The following is a 21,638-nucleotide window of genomic DNA, read 5'->3' on the forward strand; positions in this document are numbered from 1 at the left end:
GCAGTTTGCTCAGGATTTCCAAGCTGCAGCCTTGCCTGCTGCCAGAGAGTCTGAGATAGCTTGAGGCTCAGGTATATTTTTGCTGGATCTGGTTTTCATTTTTGAGATAGCTCTGGTTCACTTGCCCTGGAAAACTTCCTATTTCTCCAAGGAAGGTGTGTCATTCCAGCAAAGGGAGAAGCACAACACAGTCCATGAACTCTGCACTCTGCTGTGTCTCATTTCCTGCCCTTTTCTGTAATTGCTGAATGATGATACAGAACGATAGTATCTCACACTCCCTTGTCTGGAAAGACCTGGCAGGTTCCCCACTTCTTCGATCTCCTTTCCTCTCCGTTGCCTGTCCTGTCACGCCCAGCGTGACATCATCAGCTCTTTCCAAACTTGCTGGGGCCAGGGAGCACCCTGGGAAGTGCTCAATGGGACCATAACGCTTTGGGGAGACTGAGGGAGAATGAATGAATCACCCAAATGATGAGCGAGCTGAGCCTCAGCTGCAGGAGCCTCTTGTCTTTTGTTATAAGGGAAGCTGATTTAATGCAAACTGTTCCCTTTCCCTTTGATCTGAGCCCCAAATCTGTATCCTTCAGGTGTGGGATGAACATAAGCCCATGGACAGGGCTCCCAGCTACCATAGACTAGAAAGCATGAAGCTGGATCGAAGTAATTCCATCGGGTTTTGGATTTAAAACAATTTCCTCTCCTCTCTGGCCGTCCCTCTGTCGCTCTCCAGCAGGCGAGTGGGCACAGGCACAGCCAGAACCTGCTGCTGCCCAGCTGTGTCACTAATCCTGAGCGGCAGCTCAGCCTCAGGCGGCGTTTCTACCTCACATGTTTCAGGAAGGGTTTCAGCAGTGATCTGCTACACACAACAGCAATAAAAATTATTGCTACTCATCCCCGTGCGGATTAAGCAATGGTTACTTTAGTTCCTCTCAATTGCAGCCCTGGGGCAGCATGAATAGCCCTGTAAAATTTTTCATACCTGATAGTGTGATTTAAAGGCAGTCAAAGGAGACAGCAGGCCTGTAGGGATGAGGTTTGCCAACCAGGCGGACGCTGGGCTCATGTCTCAGAGAGAACACCTGACAGCAGCAGTCTTGGTGAAGCCATCTAAGTTCAGCTTACAGGAGACAGTGACTTTTTGTGATCCCATGAGTTAGAGAACTGAGCTGTATTTTAATTATCAGTCCCATGGCACATTGACCTCAAACCTTATCTTTCCATAATTGCCTTCATTTTGTATCACACAGTTTATGTCTTAGCCAGTCCCATGTACTTACAAGCATGGAATTCATTAGAAAAAGCTGTTTCCAATTATGTTTGTCCCTGGCAGAACCCCTGTCCCTCCAGGTGGAACCCATGTCCCTCCATTCCCCTCCTCTCACTGGCTTCTTGTGGTTTCTTAGGACTTTCCCTGGCATGAACACAAAACCCTGAGGCTTTGAGGGATCACGTGTCAGTGACAGACAAGTCTGCAGTTGCAGGAGCAAGGAAAAAAGCTTTATTCAGTATGTCCAGAGACACCTGCATGGAATGAGGGCAACACAGGCAGCAAGAGCAGGTGAAGGGAGCATTCTGGGACACAGCCTGACCACGCACAGCCTCAGGCACTGCTTAGCTCATTTTGCTGCTCTCCTGGGCCAGGGGCTGTCCTAGCGAGTGGTGAGTGCAACCTGCTCCCGGGAGGAGACCACCTTCCCGTCCTGCACCTCCTCAACGATCGTGCGCACCTGGCGGGATGATGTCATGACTGCAAAGAAAAGGGAGACAATTATCCATGGCAGGAAGGAGGGAAATTTCGTAACACATTATCAGATATTGCACATTCTTCAGGAGCTGGTGGAAATTCCACAAGGGAATGGAAAATGCTGTTTAAAACAACCCTACTTTGACTGGGAAGGGGAAAGAACCAGGCTGAGAGGAAAGGAGGGTTCTTACCATCTCTGCCAGACTGTGAGGACGTGGTGGAGGAGTACTGGGAGGAGATGCTACAAGAGAAGCACAAAACCAAAGAGATGTTAGGGACAAACATTGGTTGTTGCTGTTAGCCAGGCTCTGTGTTCAGGCAGGAGAAAAACAGAGAAGGCCCATGGAGGTAAAAGTGTTGCTCCACTTGGCCTTTCCTGAGGGACAGAGTAACCATGGCCCTATCCAGCAGGGAAAGGGACCCAGTGCAGCATCCCACTACAGCCAGAAACCAGGGGCAGAGCACTGGGCATCCATGGCTGGTGTGAACAGAGAAACCAGCCCTGAAAGCTGTGACTGGACTGAAGCCCCAGGCATTTGGTGTCTATCACCCATCTCCTCCCACCCACCCACCCAGCAAAGCCCCTCACGCACTGGGCGTCCTCGCCCTCCAGGAGCCGGCGGTACGTGGCGATCTCCTGCTCCAGGCGGCACTTGACGTCCAGCAGGACCCTGTACTCGTGGTTCTGGCGCTCCATGTCGCAGCGCAGCTCGGCCAGCTGCTCCTCCACGCTGGTGATCAGCATCTGCAGCTGGGCCAGCTGGGTGCCGTAGCGCGCTTCGGTGTCGGCCAGGGTGCCCTCCAGGGCCGCTTTCTGTGGGACGGGGACGGGGACGGGCTCAGGGGGCAGCCGGGGTGGGCACAGCCCTGCGCCCCCCGCCCCGCCGGCAGCCGAGCCCTCGTACCGTGCTGAGCTGGGACTGCAGGTCGATCTCCAGGCTCTGGATCGTGCGCCGCAGCTCCGTGATCTCCGTCTTGCCGCTCTGCAGCTGCTCCGTGTTGATGGCCACCTCCCGGTTCAGCTCTTCCGTCTGCAGCGAGGCAAAGCCGTGCCCTCAGAGCCCCAGCAGCGGGCACAGCCCCTGCCCTGCGCCCGCTGCTTGCCGCCAGCTCCTCACCTTGCTGAAGAACCACTGCTCGGCATCCCTGCGGTTCTTCTCCGCCAGGCTCTCGTACTGCTCCCGCATCTCCGCCAGGATCTTGGTGAGGTCGATGCCAGGAGCAGCGTCCATCTCCACACTGATCTCCCCACCCACCTGCCCGCGCAGGGCAGTCATTTCCTGACACAAAAAGAGACACAACACATCAGAGTGACCTGGCATCTTCCCATCATGAGAAATTTCTTATTTGCAACCAGCACAGGAGCCCCACAGATCTCCTGGAGGTCTGAAGGATTATTTCTCTCCCCCTTCCTGCTTGAGTGTCTCCTGATGGCCCTAACTGCAGAGACTCCTGTGCGTTTGGTCTGACCCTTTCCCTGGTGCACAAGGAACGTTTGTAGGTCCCAATTTGAGCCTGACTCCGTGCTCACCTCCTCGTGGTTCTTCTTCAGATAAGCCAGCTCCTCCTTCAGGTTCTCGATCTGCATTTCCAGGTCAGCTCTGGACAGGGTCAGCTCATCCAGGACGCGGCGCAGCCCATTGATATCGGCCTCCACGCTCATGCGCAGAGCCTGCTCCGACTCAAACCTGGGGACACACACACAGTTGCATACACCCACCTGATACAGCATTTTTCCTGTCTTTTCCTTCCCCAGCTCAGTGTATTTCTCCCAGGAATCTTTAATTCAATGTGTGTGCACAGCTCTCACAGTGCAGAAATATCAGTGCGGTGCCCAAATTTCCCACTCCAGGGGAGCAACCCCAGGTGCAGGAAAAAAAAGCCTTGAACAGCCAGGCTTTTCTCCCTTTTCCACAAAAGCTCTCAGAGGTGTTGGACTCACTTGGTTCTGAAGTCGTCTGCTGCCAGCCTGGCATTGTCGATCTGCAGGACGATGTTGGCATTTTCAACAGTTGCAGAAAGAATCTGATGGGGGATAAGTGAAAGAGTTAAAAAGTTGTTTCAAACACTCTAAGCGATCCCATCCAGAGAAGGGCTGGAGCAGCGCTGCGCCTCCTGCCCGTGGGGCTGGATTTCCACAGGGGCTCTGCAAAGGCAGAGATGGGGTGCTCGTTTACATCTCCCATCAGCACAGATTCAGTCCTCTGAGAACACTGCCATGGGCACATGGCCCTGCCCAGCTGGCATCTCCAGGTGCTCACACCATGCTGAGCCCTGGCAGCACTCCAGGCTTTGGGAATGGGAGCAGCCCAACTAAGAAGGAAAAAAGGGTTGAGGAAGGAAGGAGTGCCTTATGCCTGCATCATTTGGCTTTCATAATTACACCTGAGGTGCAAGTATTTGCTCTGGGATTATGAAAATGATTGGCCATTTAGTGAGCAGGAATTTCTGTAGCCACAAGCTAATGAAAAGCTCTGAGTTCTCCTGCTTCAGGGATATGCAAAGAATAATCCAGGAATATTGATGTGGTCATTTCCTAGCTGTGGTGGAGAGGGAGGGAATGGTCTGTCTCCCCCTGGAGCAGGAGCAGAGGGTTTCTGTGAGACCCAGAAATTCATCACTCAAATCCAGAGACAGCTCCTGCCTCCAGATGTTTCTGTGCTCCATCAGAGAACACCCTGATGTGCTGGAATCTGCAGAGGAGCTTCCTGCATCAAGGCAAGCCCTTTCCCCCAGGGTGAAGGCCAAGAAATTTTAGGAATGTGATTTCCCCCAGGGGCTGACCCTGCCCCATTTCCCAGGAATTTACTCTCACAGACCAGGTATGTCATTGCCCAACCACCCACACCTCATTCCCTCAGTGAACCTGAGCTCACTTGGGATGAGTGATGAGGGCTGAGGGATGGCAGGGCAGGGTGGGGCGGGCAGATTCTGGTGTTTTGGCCAAAGGACTTTTAGACAAAGGTCTAAAGTCATCCAGGGAGCTGCTAAGAATAAAGAAATTACCTTGGCCATGATTTCATCTGCTGCATTTTAGAGCAGGGCACACACCTGATTTCAGCACCTACTACAGCCCTATGTGTTCCAACCCTGGACTGGACTTGTGTCTGTAACTCCCAAAGAACAACCATCCCATAGGACAGTTTCTTTCTATTTTAACTTCTACCTTTAGCCTCCTCGAAGGGTAGGGAAAAAAAATCTGATTTGTAGGATATTTGTGAGAATGACTATTCATCTTCATCTGCATATCACTCAGCAGTGAATAGGGCCAAGAGACAAGTCCCTGCCTGCTGAGAGCTCCATCAGGAGCCTAACAGGTAGCAACTATGGGGCACAAGTGGGGCAGGAGGTGACAGTGTGGCAGCAAGTAGCATCAGGTAACCTGAATCACTGTCTGACTCCTTTCCTGCCCCACCTTTCTCCCTACACTGGAACAGTCAATAGAAGCACCGTCCTGGTGCCTAGTGATCTGCTGCTCATAGTGACTGTTACTCCAAAGCTCTGGTTTTCATTTCAGACTAATTGCCTGCCATTTGATAATCCTCTTCCCTCCAGCTGTTAGGAACAAGGTCATCTCTTTACAAGCGACTTTGATGAAGATGTCACGTTAATCCCAGCATCCTACCTTGTTCCTGAGCTCCTCGATAGTCCTGTAGTAGGGGCTGTAGTCACGGTCAGGACCAGGTCCCTGCTTCTTGTACCACTCCCTGATCTTGACCTCCAGGTCGGTGTTGGCCTCCTCCAGGGCTCGCACCTTGTCCAGGTAGGCGGCCAGGCGGTCGTTGAGGTTCTGCATCGTCTCCTTCTCCCCCGCCGGCAGGATGCCATCGCCGCCTCCAAAGCCGCCTCCAAAGCCTCCCCCAAAGCCGGCCCCAAAGCCGGCCCCATAGCTGCCCCCAAAGCCCCCGCCGAGGGCCCCTCCTGCGCTGCTGCAGTAGCTGCCCCCAAAGCCACTGCCGAGCCCCGGGGCCACGCGGGAAGAGACCGAGTAGCTGCCAGAGCCCCCGTGGACGCTGGGGGCCCTGTACCCTCCTCCCCCAACACGCACGGAGGAAAGCCTGCTGGAGCCTCCCCCCAGGCTCCCGAATCCCTTGAGGGACGTGGAGGAGGAGTATTGCCTGACAGTGGTGCTCATGCTGGAGGCTGGAGGCGGAGAGAGAGGCGGCTCGGCAGCGCAGCAGCAGCAGCAGCAGCGAGTGCTCGCTCGCCTGCCTCGGGGCCCTTTATAGCCCGGCCAGGAGGCGTTGCCACACGGGGTTTTTTTTGTTGCATTCCCGGCGATTTTCATCACTCATAAAACCTGAGCCAACTTCTAGAATCGTCATTTTTGCCTTTGTTCTATTCATGCTTTTTGTCATATTCCACTAGAAGCTTTTTCTCTTACAAAGGAGTCTTTATGCTTCTTCCGTTTCCAAGTAAATTGTCAGGTGTGATTAAAAGGAGGAGGCTCCTTGCTCAGGGCTATGATTTAATTCCCTCTGCACTGTGAGCTTTGTAACAGAGCAGTACAGGCAGCATTTGAGAGAGTAGCTCAGCATCTCTTTTACTGTGGCTTTTTGTCCCAGCTACAGATTCCTGTCCCTGCTTGGGCTGCACACACACACCTGCAGGGACAGCAGCCGCGGTGTGAGGCCCTGAATGCACCTCCACAGCCCCGTGAGTACAATGGTGCTGGAAGGAACTTGGCTCCCAGTCCTGGAAATGCAAGTCTGCTCTTTTATCTGCAGGGAGAGGGATGATCAGTAGTGAAAAAGCAATGAAAAGGGAATTCGTGCTCCAGGGCTCACTGGAGTCTTCACTTCAGAGACCACCCAAGAGTAGGGGACTGTGGAAAGGCAATAGGATGGTTTGTGTTCTTTGTGAACAAACGCTAGCAAACCATCCTAAAAGGACAGGGTATGGCTGCTAGCTAGAAATTATGAGATGTCCAGGAAAAATGTGGGATAGCATAAAGTAGATGAAGGACATAAGGAAAAAGCTGCTGGTGTGTAAGCCCTGTGAACAGGAGCACAAAGCTGACAGTAGCACAGATGGACAATTCTGTCTGTTGTGACCAGGCAGGACAGCTTCACTGTGAGTTTGGAGTTTAAGGCTCCTATATAAATGGAGCTTTACAAGAGACAGCGATTTTCTCTGGTGAGTGTAAAGGCTCCAGAACGGAGCGCAGTGGTGTGGTCAGGCCCTGCTGTCGCCTCTCCGTGCTGACCCACAGGCAGAACCCACCAATCCAAGTGTCCCTGGCTCATCGTGCGGGGTGTGGAGGAGAAGGGATTGCTCATGTGTGCACACAGTGGATTGTTGGGCCGTCTCTGCAGACAGGCCCCAACAGCCCCTTCCCAACAGCCAAGTTCTTCCTTAGATCATTTGCCAAAGGAGGGGAAAGAGGGTATGGAAGGAAGAACAAAGGTACATTGCTGAGGAGCTCATAGGGCACAACTCCCTCCCCTCCATCTGCAGAAAGCTGGAGACGGTACAGGAGTGGGATGTGTCCTTGGAATATCAGGAGTTGGCTGCTATGGAGAAGCAGTTCCCTATCTTCCTATTTGCCACTGGTAAATGGAGACAAGTCCATGCAACTTGGAGATCTGGAGGATCAGAGTCTCCTCTGTGTAGGCTCTGGCCTTTTCTGTCTCTTGGAGTCAGCATGTTCATGTCGTGTGAGCGCCAGGCACGGGGCCAGGGGACGCCCACTCGCTGCTCACCCTCCCCAGGTGCAGATGGAAAAGGTGCAGCAGCGCGGGGGCGGCAAGGACGTGTAACTCCCAGGAATGTGCTTCGTCCCCATCTTCATTTCCTCACCTTTGCCCAGGCAATGCTGTGGTTTGTCCTCTCTGATTGCAATGGTGATGTGGGGAAAGGGGAATGTCAGAATGAAAACCGGTACAGAGCCCCTGGGTGAGTCCAAATGCTCAGCCTTGCCCTGAGCAAAGCCCCTCAGTGGTGCGGGGTGTCACACTGTCACACGGTCACCCAGCACTATATGTGTCACACAGGTTCTTCCTGCGTGGGGAATTGCCTTTTCTTTCATCTTTTGTTTGCCACTGAACTGCTGTGCATAAAAATACACATTGCCCAAAATATCTGTGATACTTTGGTAATGCCACGGGGCAGCAATTAAAACCATCAGCGTTAATTAAGACTTAAAACTACATTAACCACTCAAGAATGTTATTTCCATGACCTCCCATTGAACACAACCACAAGGACTGCATGTTGTTTCTATCACACTCTTTGAAGTAAAAGGCTGAGTATTAAACCAGATCCTGCCTCTGTTCTTGAGCACGTGCACGCTGTGAGCCCATTTTTAATATATTTCAAAATCGGAATTCCAGTTCTACAGCATAACAGTAGCTTCATGGTAGCACAATGGTGTTTAAACCTACAATTCGGTCTTACTTCGGGGGAAAATGGAGGTGAAGCTCTGGCTCCAAAATGGCATATCAGCAGACACAGATACTACCTGGATAAAACCACTTTTATTTATGCCTCTTTTTTTATGTTTATAAAGTTTGCCCTGGAATCATAGAAAAGTTCCCTAAAATGAGCTGAAAACCACACGTTAATGTCTTTTTCTAAAGTGGTCTTTTCTGTCAGAGGAACTCAGTGTTGCCTGAGCAGTCAAACCATGTTTCTGGACTAAATTCCCACTTTCTGAGACCTGCCTCAAGCTGCCACTGCCTGTCAGCGTGAGCCACCCCTGCAGCTCCCTCCTCAGCGGGTTTCCTAAGGTCAGGGCTAATTATTAATGCTCGAGGCAGGAGAAAATTGACATCTATTTTCCACACCTCTCTCACACTGTGCAGTAGCAGGAGTAATTAAAACAGGGGATTTCATTAGCAAAGTGTTATTTGTTGTTTCTATAGGAACACAGGTGTGCCCAGACTTTTACAGGAGGAAAATATACAGCAAGGGTGAATCCCTGTGCTGGGTGTTGCAAGGGCAACAGCCAGAGGGGCACAGCCATGGCAGGGGCCTCGGAGGAGCTGCAGGAGCTGTCGGTGCTCCCTGCACCACCCATGGGGACAGCGGGGTCCCTAAAAGGTGACCTGGAAAGGGGTGTGGTCGTGCAAGCTGTGTCTGTCCCGACCCTTCTCAGGCGTCTGAGCTTGAGTGTTTCAACCCTGCCTTTATCCAGCCCTGGGACATGAATTCCCCCAGGGAGAGTCCCCGAGTTGCTCTGGGCTCCTTCCTCAAGGCTGTGGGAACAGAGGGAGCACAGTCTGCAGGACGGCGGAGGTGCTGGGGCTGGGAGTGCCTCAGGTTGGGAATTGTGCCGCTACTGCCCCGTGGATCATCCATGATGCTCCATGGGAACGTGCAGCAGCCTTTTTCCCGACCCCACTGATGAGCTCACTGATCGTTAGCATTAAACCTCAAACCCGAACCGTGTCTCCTCCGGTCGGTGGATGCTGGGGGTGCTCGGGGCAGCCAATGCCCCATGAGGGTCACGGGGGTCTGCTCTGAGGGGGCAGGGGGGACACAGCCCATGGCGCTGGGCAGAGCTGCAGGGCAGGGGCATGGGGGGCCTCGAAAGCGTGGAGCCCTGCCAACCTGGCTGCGGGCCAGATGATGCACTGCAGGCATCATTCCAATGTTTGGGGGAAAATAAACAATTCTCTCTTATCTTCTCCTGAATTCCAGACGGATTTTCTGGAGAAGGGTCATAAAGCCGTGTGGCCAGCTCTGCTCTCGCTCTCACTTAGTCGCGTTGCTCTGATTCACCTCATTGATTTAGAAGTTGGATTTATGAAGTAATAAATGTGTCAGAATGCAGCCAAGAATGTGTCTGAACTGGCTTTCCAGGAACGCAGGGCCAGCTGACGGCAGTGGGAACTGCTGTGTCAGGAGCAGCCACCGGCAGCCGGGGAGTGCCACAAGAACTCCCAGAAGAATTTTAATCCTTTTGCTTGCACAGACCATACCCTCCTCTTCCCATCACTGTTTTCCTCACCCTTCGGTGGTGCCTTTGGAAGCAGGAACAAAACTGAGCTGATTTTTCCTGTCTGGAGGGACAGCAGCCAGTGGATCCCTGCCCTGCCTGCAGCTTCAGACCATTTGACCCCAAAGTTTGGGATCCAGAGTGGGGGGCAGCTTCTGGGGCAGAGCTCAGAGCTGGGGGGTGGCATTTGCAGGGTCCTGTCTGCATCACTTGGGCTTTGTTGACTTGCTTGGCCTCGCTGGGTTAAAGCTTCAGTGCTGCTGTCACTGGGCATTGCAGCAGGAGAGCAGCACTTTGTCTGACCTGTGAAACACAGGGATTCTCACAGGTTTCACCTCCCACCATCTGTGGGATCAGTTCCTTTCTAGACTCCCCCCCACACTCTCTCCCCTGAAGCTGCCAGGTCTCAGGAGTTACAGAGGTGTGGGCGTGCAGGCCCCACCATCGAGGTACCAAGGATGGAGAATGTTGCTCCTTTGAGGGAGAAGCTTTGTCCCACAGCTGCAGGAGTGGGACAGCCTGAGAGCATTGAGACCAGACCTTGGTTTGCAGGACTGCAGAGACAAGCTTTATTTGATTTCTGTGTGCAGCACAGAGCTGACAGAAGGGTGAGAGAGGGTACGGCAGGGGGTGATAGTGGGAGAAGGTGCTTTTTATGATCCATACAGCAGGAGCACATCAGCTGGGATCTGCTTTGCTGTGCTGGGTGAGGTTTGCAGCAGAACAGGCAGTGCCTCAGTGGGCAGCCTGTGTGATCTGCTCCCGGGAGGAGATCACCTTCCCATCCTGGACTTCCTCGAAGATCGTGCGGATCTGGCGGGTGGTTACTGGTCCTGCAATGGGGAAAGAAGGAACCATTATTTCCATGACAGCAAGGAGGAAGTGTGCTAAAGATCTTTGTCTTGAAGATTTATTACTACAACCACCACCTCAGAAACCCAATATAGCACCGCATTCCCCCTGCTAAATTGTACAGATTCAGTCTGCTCAGATAATTTCTGACGCGTGTTTTGGTATATTGTAAAAATGGCTTATATCAATTCACTTTTGGGAAATATAACAAAATAGTAACTTTAGTAGAAAAGTAAAAGGAGTCTGAGCTAAGAAGGTGGGTGAGGGTATGAGAGCTGTGTATGATCAGAGCTTCAGCCAAGACCTGTTCTTACCTTCTTTCACAGGCTGCGAGATGTAGTGGGAAGACATGCTATGGGAGGAGAACAGAGAAAAGGTGGTGACAAACAGGAAAAGAGTGAGTAATCTCCTAGACAAAATCATTGTTTAAACCCTGCCTTTATTTCTTGTACCAATACACGACTAAAATGCTTCTGGAAACTGCCAGTGTCACAACTGAAGGAAAAAACTGGTACAAATGGATGTGTGACACAGGGATTCAGACACCAGTGCAGCACCCATCCCAGCTGCAACAAGCAGCAACTGCTCCCTGCCCAGGATCACACAGACATGGGAAGACTGGAGGTGGAAGCCAGCGGTGCTGCAGGGCCATTGTAACCACTGGGCTGTTGTGGACTGGTGAGACTGGAAATGGAGACCCTGTTGCATGCAATGGGTCAGGGAACGGGCTGAGAGAACCCTCTAGGGGATGCCGGTGGCTCATTTTCTGATTTCTTTGCTATGACCCGTCTCCTCCCACCCACCCGCCCAGCAAAGCCCCTCACGCACTGGGCGTCCTCGCCCTCCAGGAGCCGGCGGTACGTGGCGATCTCCTGCTCCAGGCGGCACTTGACGTCCAGCAGGACCCTGTACTCGTGGTTCTGGCGCTCCATGTCGCAGCGCAGCTCGGCCAGCTGCTCCTCCACGCTGGTGATCAGCATCTGCAGCTGGGCCAGCTGGGTGCCGTAGCGCGCTTCGGTGTCGGCCAGGGTGCCCTCCAGGGCCGCTTTCTGTGGGACGGGGACGGGGACGGGCTCAGGGGGCAGCCGGGGTGGGCACAGCCCTGCGCCCCCCGCCCCGCCGGCAGCCGAGCCCTCGTACCGTGCTGAGCTGGGACTGCAGGTCGATCTCCAGGCTCTGGATCGTGCGCCGCAGCTCCGTGATCTCCGTCTTGCCGCTCTGCAGCTGCTCCGTGTTGATGGCCACCTCCCGGTTCAGCTCTTCCGTCTGCAGCGAGGCAAAGCCGTGCCCTCAGAGCCCCAGCAGCGGGCACAGCCCCTGCCCTGCGCCCGCTGCTTGCCGCCAGCTCCTCACCTTGCTGAAGAACCACTGCTCGGCATCCCTGCGGTTCTTCTCCGCCAGGCTCTCGTACTGCTCCCGCATCTCCGCCAGGATCTTGGTGAGGTCGATGCCAGGAGCAGCGTCCATCTCCACACTGATCTCCCCACCCACCTGCCCGCGCAGGGCAGTCATTTCCTGACACAAAAAGAGACACAACACATCTTCATGCAATCCAAGAACCAGCATATAAAATGTTCCTTTTGAGGAACACTTTAGGAGAGGGAGCATTTGGGGCCTGATCAACGGGGAACAAACTGGGGTCTTTGCTCCATGACCACAAATAAAATAATTCAAATTCTTGAGAAATCCCCACTGGAGTTACTTCTCCAGAGAATAAAGCAGAGCCTGTAGCTGGTTCATTTCTCAGGGAACAAACCTTCCCAGCCAGAAGCTGCGAGGGTTGTTAATAAACCTCTAACAGCCACAGTGGGTATTACTGACATGGCAAGTGGTGAGTGGGAGTTCTGCAGGCTCCAGGGAGAATGTGCTGCTGTCCAGAGTGTATCCCCTCTGCTGCCTCACCAGCACTTCTCACCTCCTGCCCAGCAGTTCAGAACTCAGTGTAGCCTTAAAGGCTGGACTGGAACTCAAGTTTAAGGGCCCAGGGTGGCCTTTTTAGAGCCCGACTCCGTGCTCACCTCCTCGTGGTTCTTCTTCAGATAAGCCAGCTCCTCCTTCAGATTCTCAATCTGCATCTCCAGGTCAGCTCTGGACAGGGTCAGCTCATCCAGGACGCGGCGCAGCCCATTGATATCGGCCTCCACGCTCATGCGCAGAGCCTGCTCCGACTCAAACCTGGGGACACACACACAGTCAGCAAAGCTGCACGAGCTCCCGCCAGCTGGGCACACAGCACCCGGGTTTGCTGTTTGCTCCCTCCACACTGCTGTTGGCATTGTGGCAGTACTACATGGCCCCATTGACCACTTTCCTATGGGGAATGCTGAGGAAAGTGGAGGAAAACTGATAAAAAAGTGTCCACCTGAGTCCATAACATCACCCTGCTCCTGACACCACCAGGCCTTGGTACTGGCCCTGGGCTCTGCACACACACATTAGGTGCACAGAGAGGCACAGGGCAAGGTTTCTGCACAGGAGAGGCTGTGCCACAGATGAACAAGCAATAGCAATAAAATAGTGGGTTTGGATGGAAGCAACGCAATTCCTGGGTGCCTGTAAGACTGAGATAACCATCTGCTTTGGAAATTGCACCCTCATTTTGAAGGCTTTGCTTCCACATTGCCTTTCTAGGGTTTGGATGGGATTTTCTCCTGATTTCATCAAACTTCCCTGCACACTTTACTCTGTTTTTCCCTGGAAATGTGGCTTACTTGGTCCTGAAGTCATCTGCTGTCAGCCTGGCATTGTCAATCTGCAGCAAGAGGTTGGAATTGTCGACTGTGGCCACCAATACCTGGGCAGTGAAAGATAAAATGTCAGGAATTCCTCCTGGCTGAGTGTTGGCACAGGAACAACAGTTTTGGGGAAGTTTGGCATTTCCTTAGCACAGGTGTGTTTGGAATCAGGACAAGTGAGATGCAGCTGAGACTGACTGCAGGAAGCAACCAGTTACTCCAACCTCCCTTTCCAAAAATCCATCAGTAAATGCTTCAAAAGGAGAGTGAGGCCACATAAGATGTGTGAGATCTGATGGTGGCCTTTGTCCCTGTCCTTCAGGGCAGGTGCTGATTGTGATAAGGTCAGAGGGACCAATGAGGTGTCTGTGCTTGGCACACCTTGTTCTCAGATGGATTTAATTTGTTGGCAGCAGAAATGGATCAAAAGGCAGCGAGCAGGTGCCTACAGATTCTGATTTTCATATTACCAAAGCAGGAGCAAATAACCCACACTGGGAGGAGATTCAAGTCAGAGTTCAGGAGAACTCTGTTGAGGATGGGGGGGAAAACGGACTCCCTGCATCCTTTGCCAGCACTCCTGCAGCTCCAGCTGTACACGGCTTCCGGAATTGCTGGGGGCAAGTCATACATGGGAAGTAACAGAGAACGATGTAAACTTGAGCATTTCCTCCAAAATGGTATGCTGGGACTCAAATCAAAGGGAGAGGAATCCCCCCAAGCTGCCTGGGCTGGGGCCTTTGCACCAATTCCAGCCCTGGGGCAGCAAGTGCTGAAAGAGGCAAAAAACCTGTTACTGGACATTTCCATCTTTTTATCATCTAAATCTCCTTAGTAGGAGGAGCTGAAACAAGTTTGCAAATTCTTTGCCTGAATGTTTCCAAACCTGACATCAGTGTTTCACAGTTTGCCCACAGCTGCAAGTTTCCCTGAACCTTCATTTTAAACTCCCAAGAACACACATGATCAGTGCAGACTTGTCTGTATTCTTCATTTTTGTGTTACATCCTCTTATATCTGTTCCTCCCAGTGGAAAGCTGCCACTTGTCCCAGTTACAAGGATGTAACCAAAAGCTGACATTGAGACATTTCCAGCCGGGCACTCCACATATGCCACTTTTTACGACATAATTAGTGCTGACTAATTACAGAGGTAACAGTCATTGTTTCTGCTTCCTCTCTGACACACAACGTCCCACTGTGTTAATCCCAGCATCCTACCTTGTTCCTGAGCTCCTCGATAGTCCTGTAGTAGGGGCTGTAGTCACGGTCAGGACCAGGTCCCTGCTTCTTGTACCACTCCCTGATCTTGACCTCCAGGTCGGTGTTGGCCTCCTCCAGGGCTCGCACCTTGTCCAGGTAGGCGGCCAGGCGGTCGTTGAGGTTCTGCATCGTCTCCTTCTCCCCCGCCGGCAGGATGCCATCGCCGCCTCCAAAGCCGCCTCCAAAGCCTCCCCCAAAGCCGGCCCCAAAGCCGGCCCCATAGCTGCCCCCAAAGCCCCCGCCGAGGGCCCCTCCTGCGCTGCTGCAGTAGCTGCCCCCAAAGCCACTGCCGAGCCCCGAGACCACGCGGGAAGAGACCGAGTAGCTGCCAGAGCCCCCGTGGACGCTGGGGGCCCTGTACCCTCCTCCCCCAACACGCACGGAGGAAAGCCTGCTGGAGCCTCCCCCCAGGCTCCCGAATCCCTTGAGGGACGTGGAGGAGGAGTATTGCCTGACAGTGGTGCTCATGCTGGAGGCGGAGAGAGAGGCGGCTCGGCAGCGCAGCAGCAGCAGCGAGTGCTCTCTCTCCTGACTCGGGGCCCTTTATAGCCCGGCCAGGAGGCGTTGCCACACGGGGCTTTTCGACACCCCTGACAGCCAGAGCCAAATTCCAGAATCATCATTTTCCTCTCCTTGATTTCACATCTTTTGTCACATCCCAGCAGCAGCACTATGGCTCACATGGGACTTTCTTCCTCTTTCCTTTCCGGCACCTGGTGTGATCCAGGTCCCTGCTCAGGGCTATGTTTTGGCATTCCCAGTGTCCATTCCAGCTCTACTCGCTGCTCTCTCATGAAGTAACACAAGGGAATCCTCTGTCATCCACCAAGTCACCTGCAAGTATCATTGCAAAAATCTACAAATCTATTTATTTGTTTTTTAAAAGCATCTAAAGCCAAGGAAAGCTGCTGACTTAAGAGCTCTGAGCATCCATAATCTTTATATGGGCCAAGCCAAAGCCAAATGGAAACTTTCCTGTCAGGACCTTTATCGCAGGACAAGCACAGACCTGGCAGGATTTGTGTACTGATACAGGATTTGGCAGAAATCTTATAGCTCAAAAGAGAATAAACTCCAGCAATTTCTGTTTATGTACCAGTCTGAGCTGAATCTCCCTACGGAGACTGGAAAGTCCCTGCAGTAGTGGTGTTTCAGTCGGTTTAAAGGGCAGATGAGTAATGTTTCCCAGTGGTACCTGCTTTGCTCCATCACCTTTCCCAAATCCCACAGAAACAGCCTGTGACTTCTAAAAATGTGTAGGAGCTAAAAAATCCTGTGCCACAATTTCTGCTCTCTCAACACTGAGGCAGAGTTTAATGCTTAAACATTCTAAATCAGAGGAGAGGGACTGAAACTCCATCGGACACCCACAGCCAGGGCTAGTTACTCGCAATTCCTGATGGGAAGAGAAGGATCAATCCTTATCAATGGGAAGACCGTGATCTGTCTTTATCAATGGGAAGAGTAGAATAAATCCTTATCCGTAGGAAAAGTATGACCAATCCTTATCAGTGCTTGTGCTATAGGCTTTTTCCTACAGATTTGCAGCTGAATGCCAGTGGTAACTCAGCAGGACCAGCATCACCTCTGTCAAAAGTGCTGATGGGCAAAGCCCAACACATCCAGCACTGGGGGACCCTGCAAGCACCGAGGGTTTGACCGGGCCAGCACAGAGGGGAGGGACAGTGCTGACCACACTTGCCCCAGGCTACTGAGGGACTAAGCAGAATGATTACAGCAACACAGCTGGACAGGTATTGGCGTGAAAAAAAAGCAGCAAAGCAGGAAATGAGGCACTGCACTGTTTTATTCCTTCCTGGGAAAAAAGCCCTTCACTGATGTGACGCCAGCTCTTGCTGTGTGCAGTGGAAAATCGCACACCCAGCCCAGCTTGCCTGGCTCCATCCATGGCATTCTCAATAAAAGAAGTTATTTTTGCTTTTCGCAGAGGTGCCTGTGAGGTAGCGAAGGAGTTATAGGGATTAGGAACCCTTTTGTGTTTTCCCTCCCGTTGTGATCTCCTTCCTTCCCAGCCCCCTCCGGCTGTTTTCACATTATAATGCACTTAACTGATTTTGGAGGTGCTCTGATGTTCCCAGAGCCTCACCCTCGGTAATTCATGGTGCCTCCTTTCTTTCATGTTCCCCGAAGGACACAATAACAACAAGGCTTTATCTGCCTCCTGTTAGATCTCAGGACTTCACAGCAGTCACACTCCCTTTAGCAGCTCCAGGAGTGTGGGGTGACTTTCTGGGCGGCCACCAAGCTTAACCAGAGAGAGACTCTGGATCCTCTCAGTCGAGGGCTCTGCTCTCTGGACAGCACTGCCTCAGTCCCATGGGCTTCAGATTTCTGACTACCCAAGCTGCAAAATCTGGGAGTTTGAAATGCACAAGTTCCTCATCCCTCAGAGAGCTGGGGAAGGAGGCACAACCTCCTGGGCACAACCTCCTGGGCACAACCTGGTTGGCAAAGAGCAGAATGAGCAGAGGACGGTGCTCAGCTTCCAGCACCATCCTGGGGCAACCTGGCAGGCGGAAGATCAGATGTTCCTGGCCTGCTTCCCTCTGCGGTGGGGGGTACAGGATTACCCAACAGCCATCGTGTGAGAGCTGTGCTCCAGAGTCATCCCAGGCCACCCCTGCTCCCAGTTCTTCCAGATGTGCTCCCTTTGCTCTTGTTTGCTCCAGCAAACACCCTCCTGCTCCAGGCAATTCCCATGTTGGCCCTGAGCCTCCCACATGGGCTAAAACCTGTGCTGTGAGGTCTGACCCCCCTCAGGTCACCCGCACATTTTAGGCCAAGTTACAAGTCAGCCTGAAGGTGACAACTGCCCTAACATGAGGCAAAGCCCTTCCACAGCCCATGGGCTGGGGAAACCTGGACTTATGGCTTTTCCTTCTGTATTATCACAACCTCAGCCCATGTTTCAGTTCTTTTACCATGTGTGGCAGATGTCAGACAGACTATCTGGAGATTGTCCTGCAATATCAGCTTTTCCCTGGTCTTTTTCAACCAATGCTTTTGCTGGTCAGCTGCTTCCCTGGCCCCTGACTGAGCTCCTGAACAGCAATCCCACACCAGTCCCACTCTGACATCAGAAGCCCTCAGCACAGAGTTCCCCTGCGCTGGCTGTCAATGGGACATCAGGATACAGAGGAGCAGTACTGCTTCAGCTATTTTATGTACCAGAAGAATTCAATCTCCCAGGCTCTCCTGAAGCTCGCACCCACAACAAATTCCCTTGAGATAAAAGAAAAAAGGAACACATCATAATGCTCGGGAGATGGTATCGGCGTCTGTTCCAGCAAGAAGCATGCCAGAGATGCTATCTCTGCCTCGTGTGCTGCAGTGGGGAGGAAAGAACTGAACTCCTCCGTTTGCTTAGGAGGGGAGGTGACCTTACCTGTTGGGGTGACCATGCTGCACACACAGTGCTCAGAGTGGGGAGGGCTGGTGTGAAACAGCCATGGTCAGTGTGGTGTGTTTGCCTCAAACAGTAACATCTAATTGTGCTTTTAATGTCATGAATAAGAGCTAATTAGGAGTCATTGGGTTTCCCCTGTGGGCCAGCTTCTCCCGAGTGTGCCTCCCACAGCAATTCCCAGCTCAGTGGGAACTCACTGAAGGTTGCAGCCCTGGGAAAGGTGTCTCCTGCGTGTGAGGAATGGAAGGGACAGGCTCTACCCTTGCTGATGGGTTTGCCCTGTAAGTCTGAACAACACAAAATAGGTAACAAATATATCAAGGTGCGGAGTGACATATGATGTCTTTGTTTCTATCTCAGCTGTCGATTCTTTACCATCTGCCCGGACATGTCCTGACGGCCCCCTACATTATCTGGAGAAAGCGATCCCAGATCCTATTACCATGAAAGGAAACAGTGGCTGTGTGTGCAATGGAAACTCCCTCTGGGCAGCGCAGGGCACTTTGCCATCAGCCAGCGAGCCGAGCCTCTGCTGCCCAAGCTGCAGGGTGAGGGTGATGCCCACCCTATTTAATCCCCTCCTGCCCACCCCAAGAGACTGAGAGATGGACAGCACAGCCCAGCCCAGCTGCTGCAGAGGGGAGGAGGCAGCAATGGAGGCAGTCGGGTGAAGAGGAGGACAAGGGGAGCGACTCTGTATTGTCCTCCAGGCTCCAAACTGGAGCAGTGAAGCCAGACCTTGCTGTGCCAGTGGGACCCTTCAGCTGCCCCATTGGTGGCCCCATATCAGGGCCACTCTCCTCTCCCTCTCCCTCTCCCTCTCCTCCCATGAATGTGGAACAGGGTGATGTTCCTCCATTTGGCCCAGGTCCTGAGTGGTTTGCAGAGCATCAGACAAGGTCCCAGCTCATGGTGTTTCATGAGCCACCTCCACCAGTGAGGGCCATGCTGGGGCACAGATCTGCTCCCCAGCAGGGACACACTCTGCCTGTTTTGGCACAGTGTGTTCCAAGGAGACCCCTTCAATGGAGTGATTCCCGGGGAATCAGCACTGCTGACAGCCAGTCCATAGCTCCGCTGCCCTTCTGAGTGGCCAGGCAGCGCGGGGCAGTGAGGTTCTCTCTGCTGCATTCAGGGATCATGGACCCATCTGGCACGAGATGGTCATTCCACGATTGTCAAAGCTCTTCCCCCAGTCCCACTGCAGGTGTTCATCCTCATGGCCACCCAGGCACTGTGACAGCCCTGTGCACTGCCAGCCCACTGCAGGCTGAGCACGGCCTCTCTGCTGGCACATCTTAGCAAGGAAGATACTGAACAAATTGTGATCACACCAGTCCTGTCTCCAAGGGCTGGCTCAGCCCTCCTGCCTCTGCCTGGGGACAAGGGACCCATTCCAGCAAGCCCAGCACTGCACAGTTTGGCTCCCTGTGGGCTGTCTCCAGTGATGTGACAACTCGTACAGTCCAGCCCAGGCTCTCAGGCAAGTGACAAAGTGTGGAACCATGGACCAGATCTGGGGATTCCCTGGTCCAGAGCCCAAGGGACAAGCTGCTCCGACACCGTGTGGGACCAAGGCTCTCCCTGTGAATCTCCCTGAGCTGCAGTCAGAGGTGTGACCACAGTCACTCTGGTGGGTGGAAGAAGGACAGACTGACACACCTCAGGGTTTGTTTTACTCAGACAGAAGAATATTCGTTACGTCTGAGCAGAGCCAAAGTCCCAAGCCACCAGGAATTGCTTGAGCTCTATCTCCACAGCAAACTCCAACCTTTGGAGTTTCCCACGTTAGTTTTTCAGCATCTGTTTTCCAGGTAGCAGCAGCTCTTGCATTTTCTCATGTCTCATTCTTCGGTGTGGCAATACGATCACACCCTGTCTGCTCATTCCTCTCCCCTCACTGAGCACAGCAGAGCCAGCAGCAAGTCACACATACATTCTGCTGACTGTGGGCAACAAACAGCGGCTCCCACATTCATCCTTCGCCCACACCCGCTGCACCCCCAGGGCAAGGTCTTCAGCCGAGTGGGAATCCCGGCTTGGGACACCCGTCATGGTGGTGGTGGGGTGAGGCAGGTACCAGCATTGCCCTGGGGACACTTGCGCTCACAGAAGGGAATCGCAATTTAATCCCCATTCTGGGGTGAGGCCAGTCATGCCAAAGGACCCCAGGGGGATGTGACAAACCTGCTGGTGGTGACAGGGACTCCACCAGCCCTATGATTCCTCCACAGGAGCCTCTGCTGGCATTTAGTGCCCTCCTGCATACAGGCTGTGTCCTGGCCCCATGCAGACCCTGCCCAGCAGCACAGCCCCGATGACCAGGAGGATGGGCAGGAGCAATGGAAGCAGCCCCCACAGACTGTGATTTCCAGCTCCTCCTCAGTGGAACTCCAGCTCTGGGCTCAGTCCCCTCTGGAAGAGGGCTGTGGCCTGGCCCCTCAGGTAGGACTAACACTGCTGTGTGTTCTGGATCTCCCCTGCCCTCCCTCTCTCTTGCTCCTCAAGGGCTGATGGTTGTGGCAGGTGCTGCCTGTGAGGCTGTGCCATGGCCTTGGTGCAGCAGGGCCTCATCACCTTGTGCACTTGAGGCGACATTGGGGCCATGCTCCCAGGAGGCCACCACAGCTGCTGGGAGGGTAAGGGGCTGCCCAGCCCTTGTGCTGGGGAGATGTACCCCAGAGCAGTCCCTGTAACTGGGCTGTGCTGTCGCTTCCCACACGATGGTAATGACTTGGCTACTTGTTAATCTGTACTTGGCAGGGAGTTTTATGGAGTCATTAACGAGACTGAAACAGTCGGTGCCTACCAGAGGCCCCTGGCAATAAACCTGCCCCATCCCTCCCTGGCTTCCCCCAAGGACCTGAGCCCCCCACCCACAGCCCTGCTAAAGCCCATGTCAGGACCCCGTTCCCGCTCCTGCTCCCTTGCCATGCCCACGGCACTCCTGGCCACGGGCCACTGCTCCACCCTGGAGCTCTAATGATACTAATGATTTTCTGAACACGAGTTGGGAGTGCAGAGCCAAGGCCCATCAGCCGTGTCTGGCAGGAGGCGATGGCTTGCCTGGACCTGGCACATGCTGGCCCCGCTCTCGCCTGGAGCGCGGTGAATTCTCCAAGATGTAATAATAATTACATGCCGCAGCTCTGTAATCAGCTTCACCTCTGTTATTACTCTGTTAATCCGAACCTCTGGCTCAGCCCAGTGCTGCGGGACCAGTGGGTGCTTGGGATAAACTCCATACCCTGCTCAGTGTGTGAATGTGGTTCTGTACCACCAGGGCTGGGCTGAGACTCTCAGGCAGAACCGAATGGTGGGACCCCAGTGGTGCCAATGGTCCTGGTGTCCCGATGGTCCTGGTGGTACTGATGGTCCCAATGGTTCCCATGCCCTGGCTGCTCAGTAGTGCCGGTGGTGCTGGTGGTCCCGATGCCCCTGTGATGCCGATGCCCCCCACCCCGCGGGAACCCCGGGTGTGATCAGACTGCAGCTGGACAGCTGCGCTGCGACCTGCCCCGGAGACCGGTGCTGGGATCCCTCTCTGGGCGGTGGGCTGGTGCAGAGAGACCCGGTGGGACCCCTGGGGAGCGGGGGGATCCGAAGGGACCCGCTAAGACCGGAGGACCGGTGGGACCGGGAGGATCCGGGGGTCCCGGAGGCACCTGGTGG

The 21,638-nt window shown here is 53.6% G+C and overlaps 1 protein-coding gene across 2 annotated transcripts; it reads right to left on the reverse strand.

Moving 5' to 3' along the window:
- Positions 1-1,476: 1,476 nt before the first annotated feature.
- LOC104697750 (keratin, type I cytoskeletal 14) lies at positions 1,477-15,043 on the reverse strand. Of its 2 annotated transcripts, none has more exons than XM_039565855.1 (8): positions 5,376-5,954; positions 3,693-3,775; positions 3,282-3,438; positions 2,869-3,030; positions 2,656-2,781; positions 2,344-2,564; positions 1,942-1,991; positions 1,477-1,753 (listed from the first exon to the last, which is right to left on the reverse strand). In XM_039565855.1, the coding sequence occupies exons 1-8, from the start codon at positions 5,883-5,885 to the stop codon at positions 1,656-1,658; spliced, it is 1,407 nt and encodes a 468-aa protein (XP_039421789.1). In that variant the 5' UTR covers positions 5,886-5,954; the 3' UTR covers positions 1,477-1,655. The 2 variants fall into 2 exon arrangements, with proteins under 2 accessions (XP_039421789.1, XP_039421790.1); XM_039565856.1 differs by lacking the exons at positions 1,477-1,753; positions 1,942-1,991; positions 2,344-2,564; ... (3 more) ...; positions 3,693-3,775; positions 5,376-5,954 and adding exons at positions 10,235-10,522; positions 10,856-10,893; positions 11,370-11,590; ... (3 more) ...; positions 13,253-13,335; positions 14,498-15,043.
- Between the last annotated feature and the right edge of the window lie 6,595 nt (positions 15,044-21,638).

Source organism: Corvus cornix, chromosome 27 (assembly GCF_000738735.6).
Source record: "Corvus cornix cornix isolate S_Up_H32 chromosome 27, ASM73873v5, whole genome shotgun sequence".
Taxonomy (NCBI): Eukaryota; Metazoa; Chordata; class Aves; order Passeriformes; family Corvidae; genus Corvus; species Corvus cornix.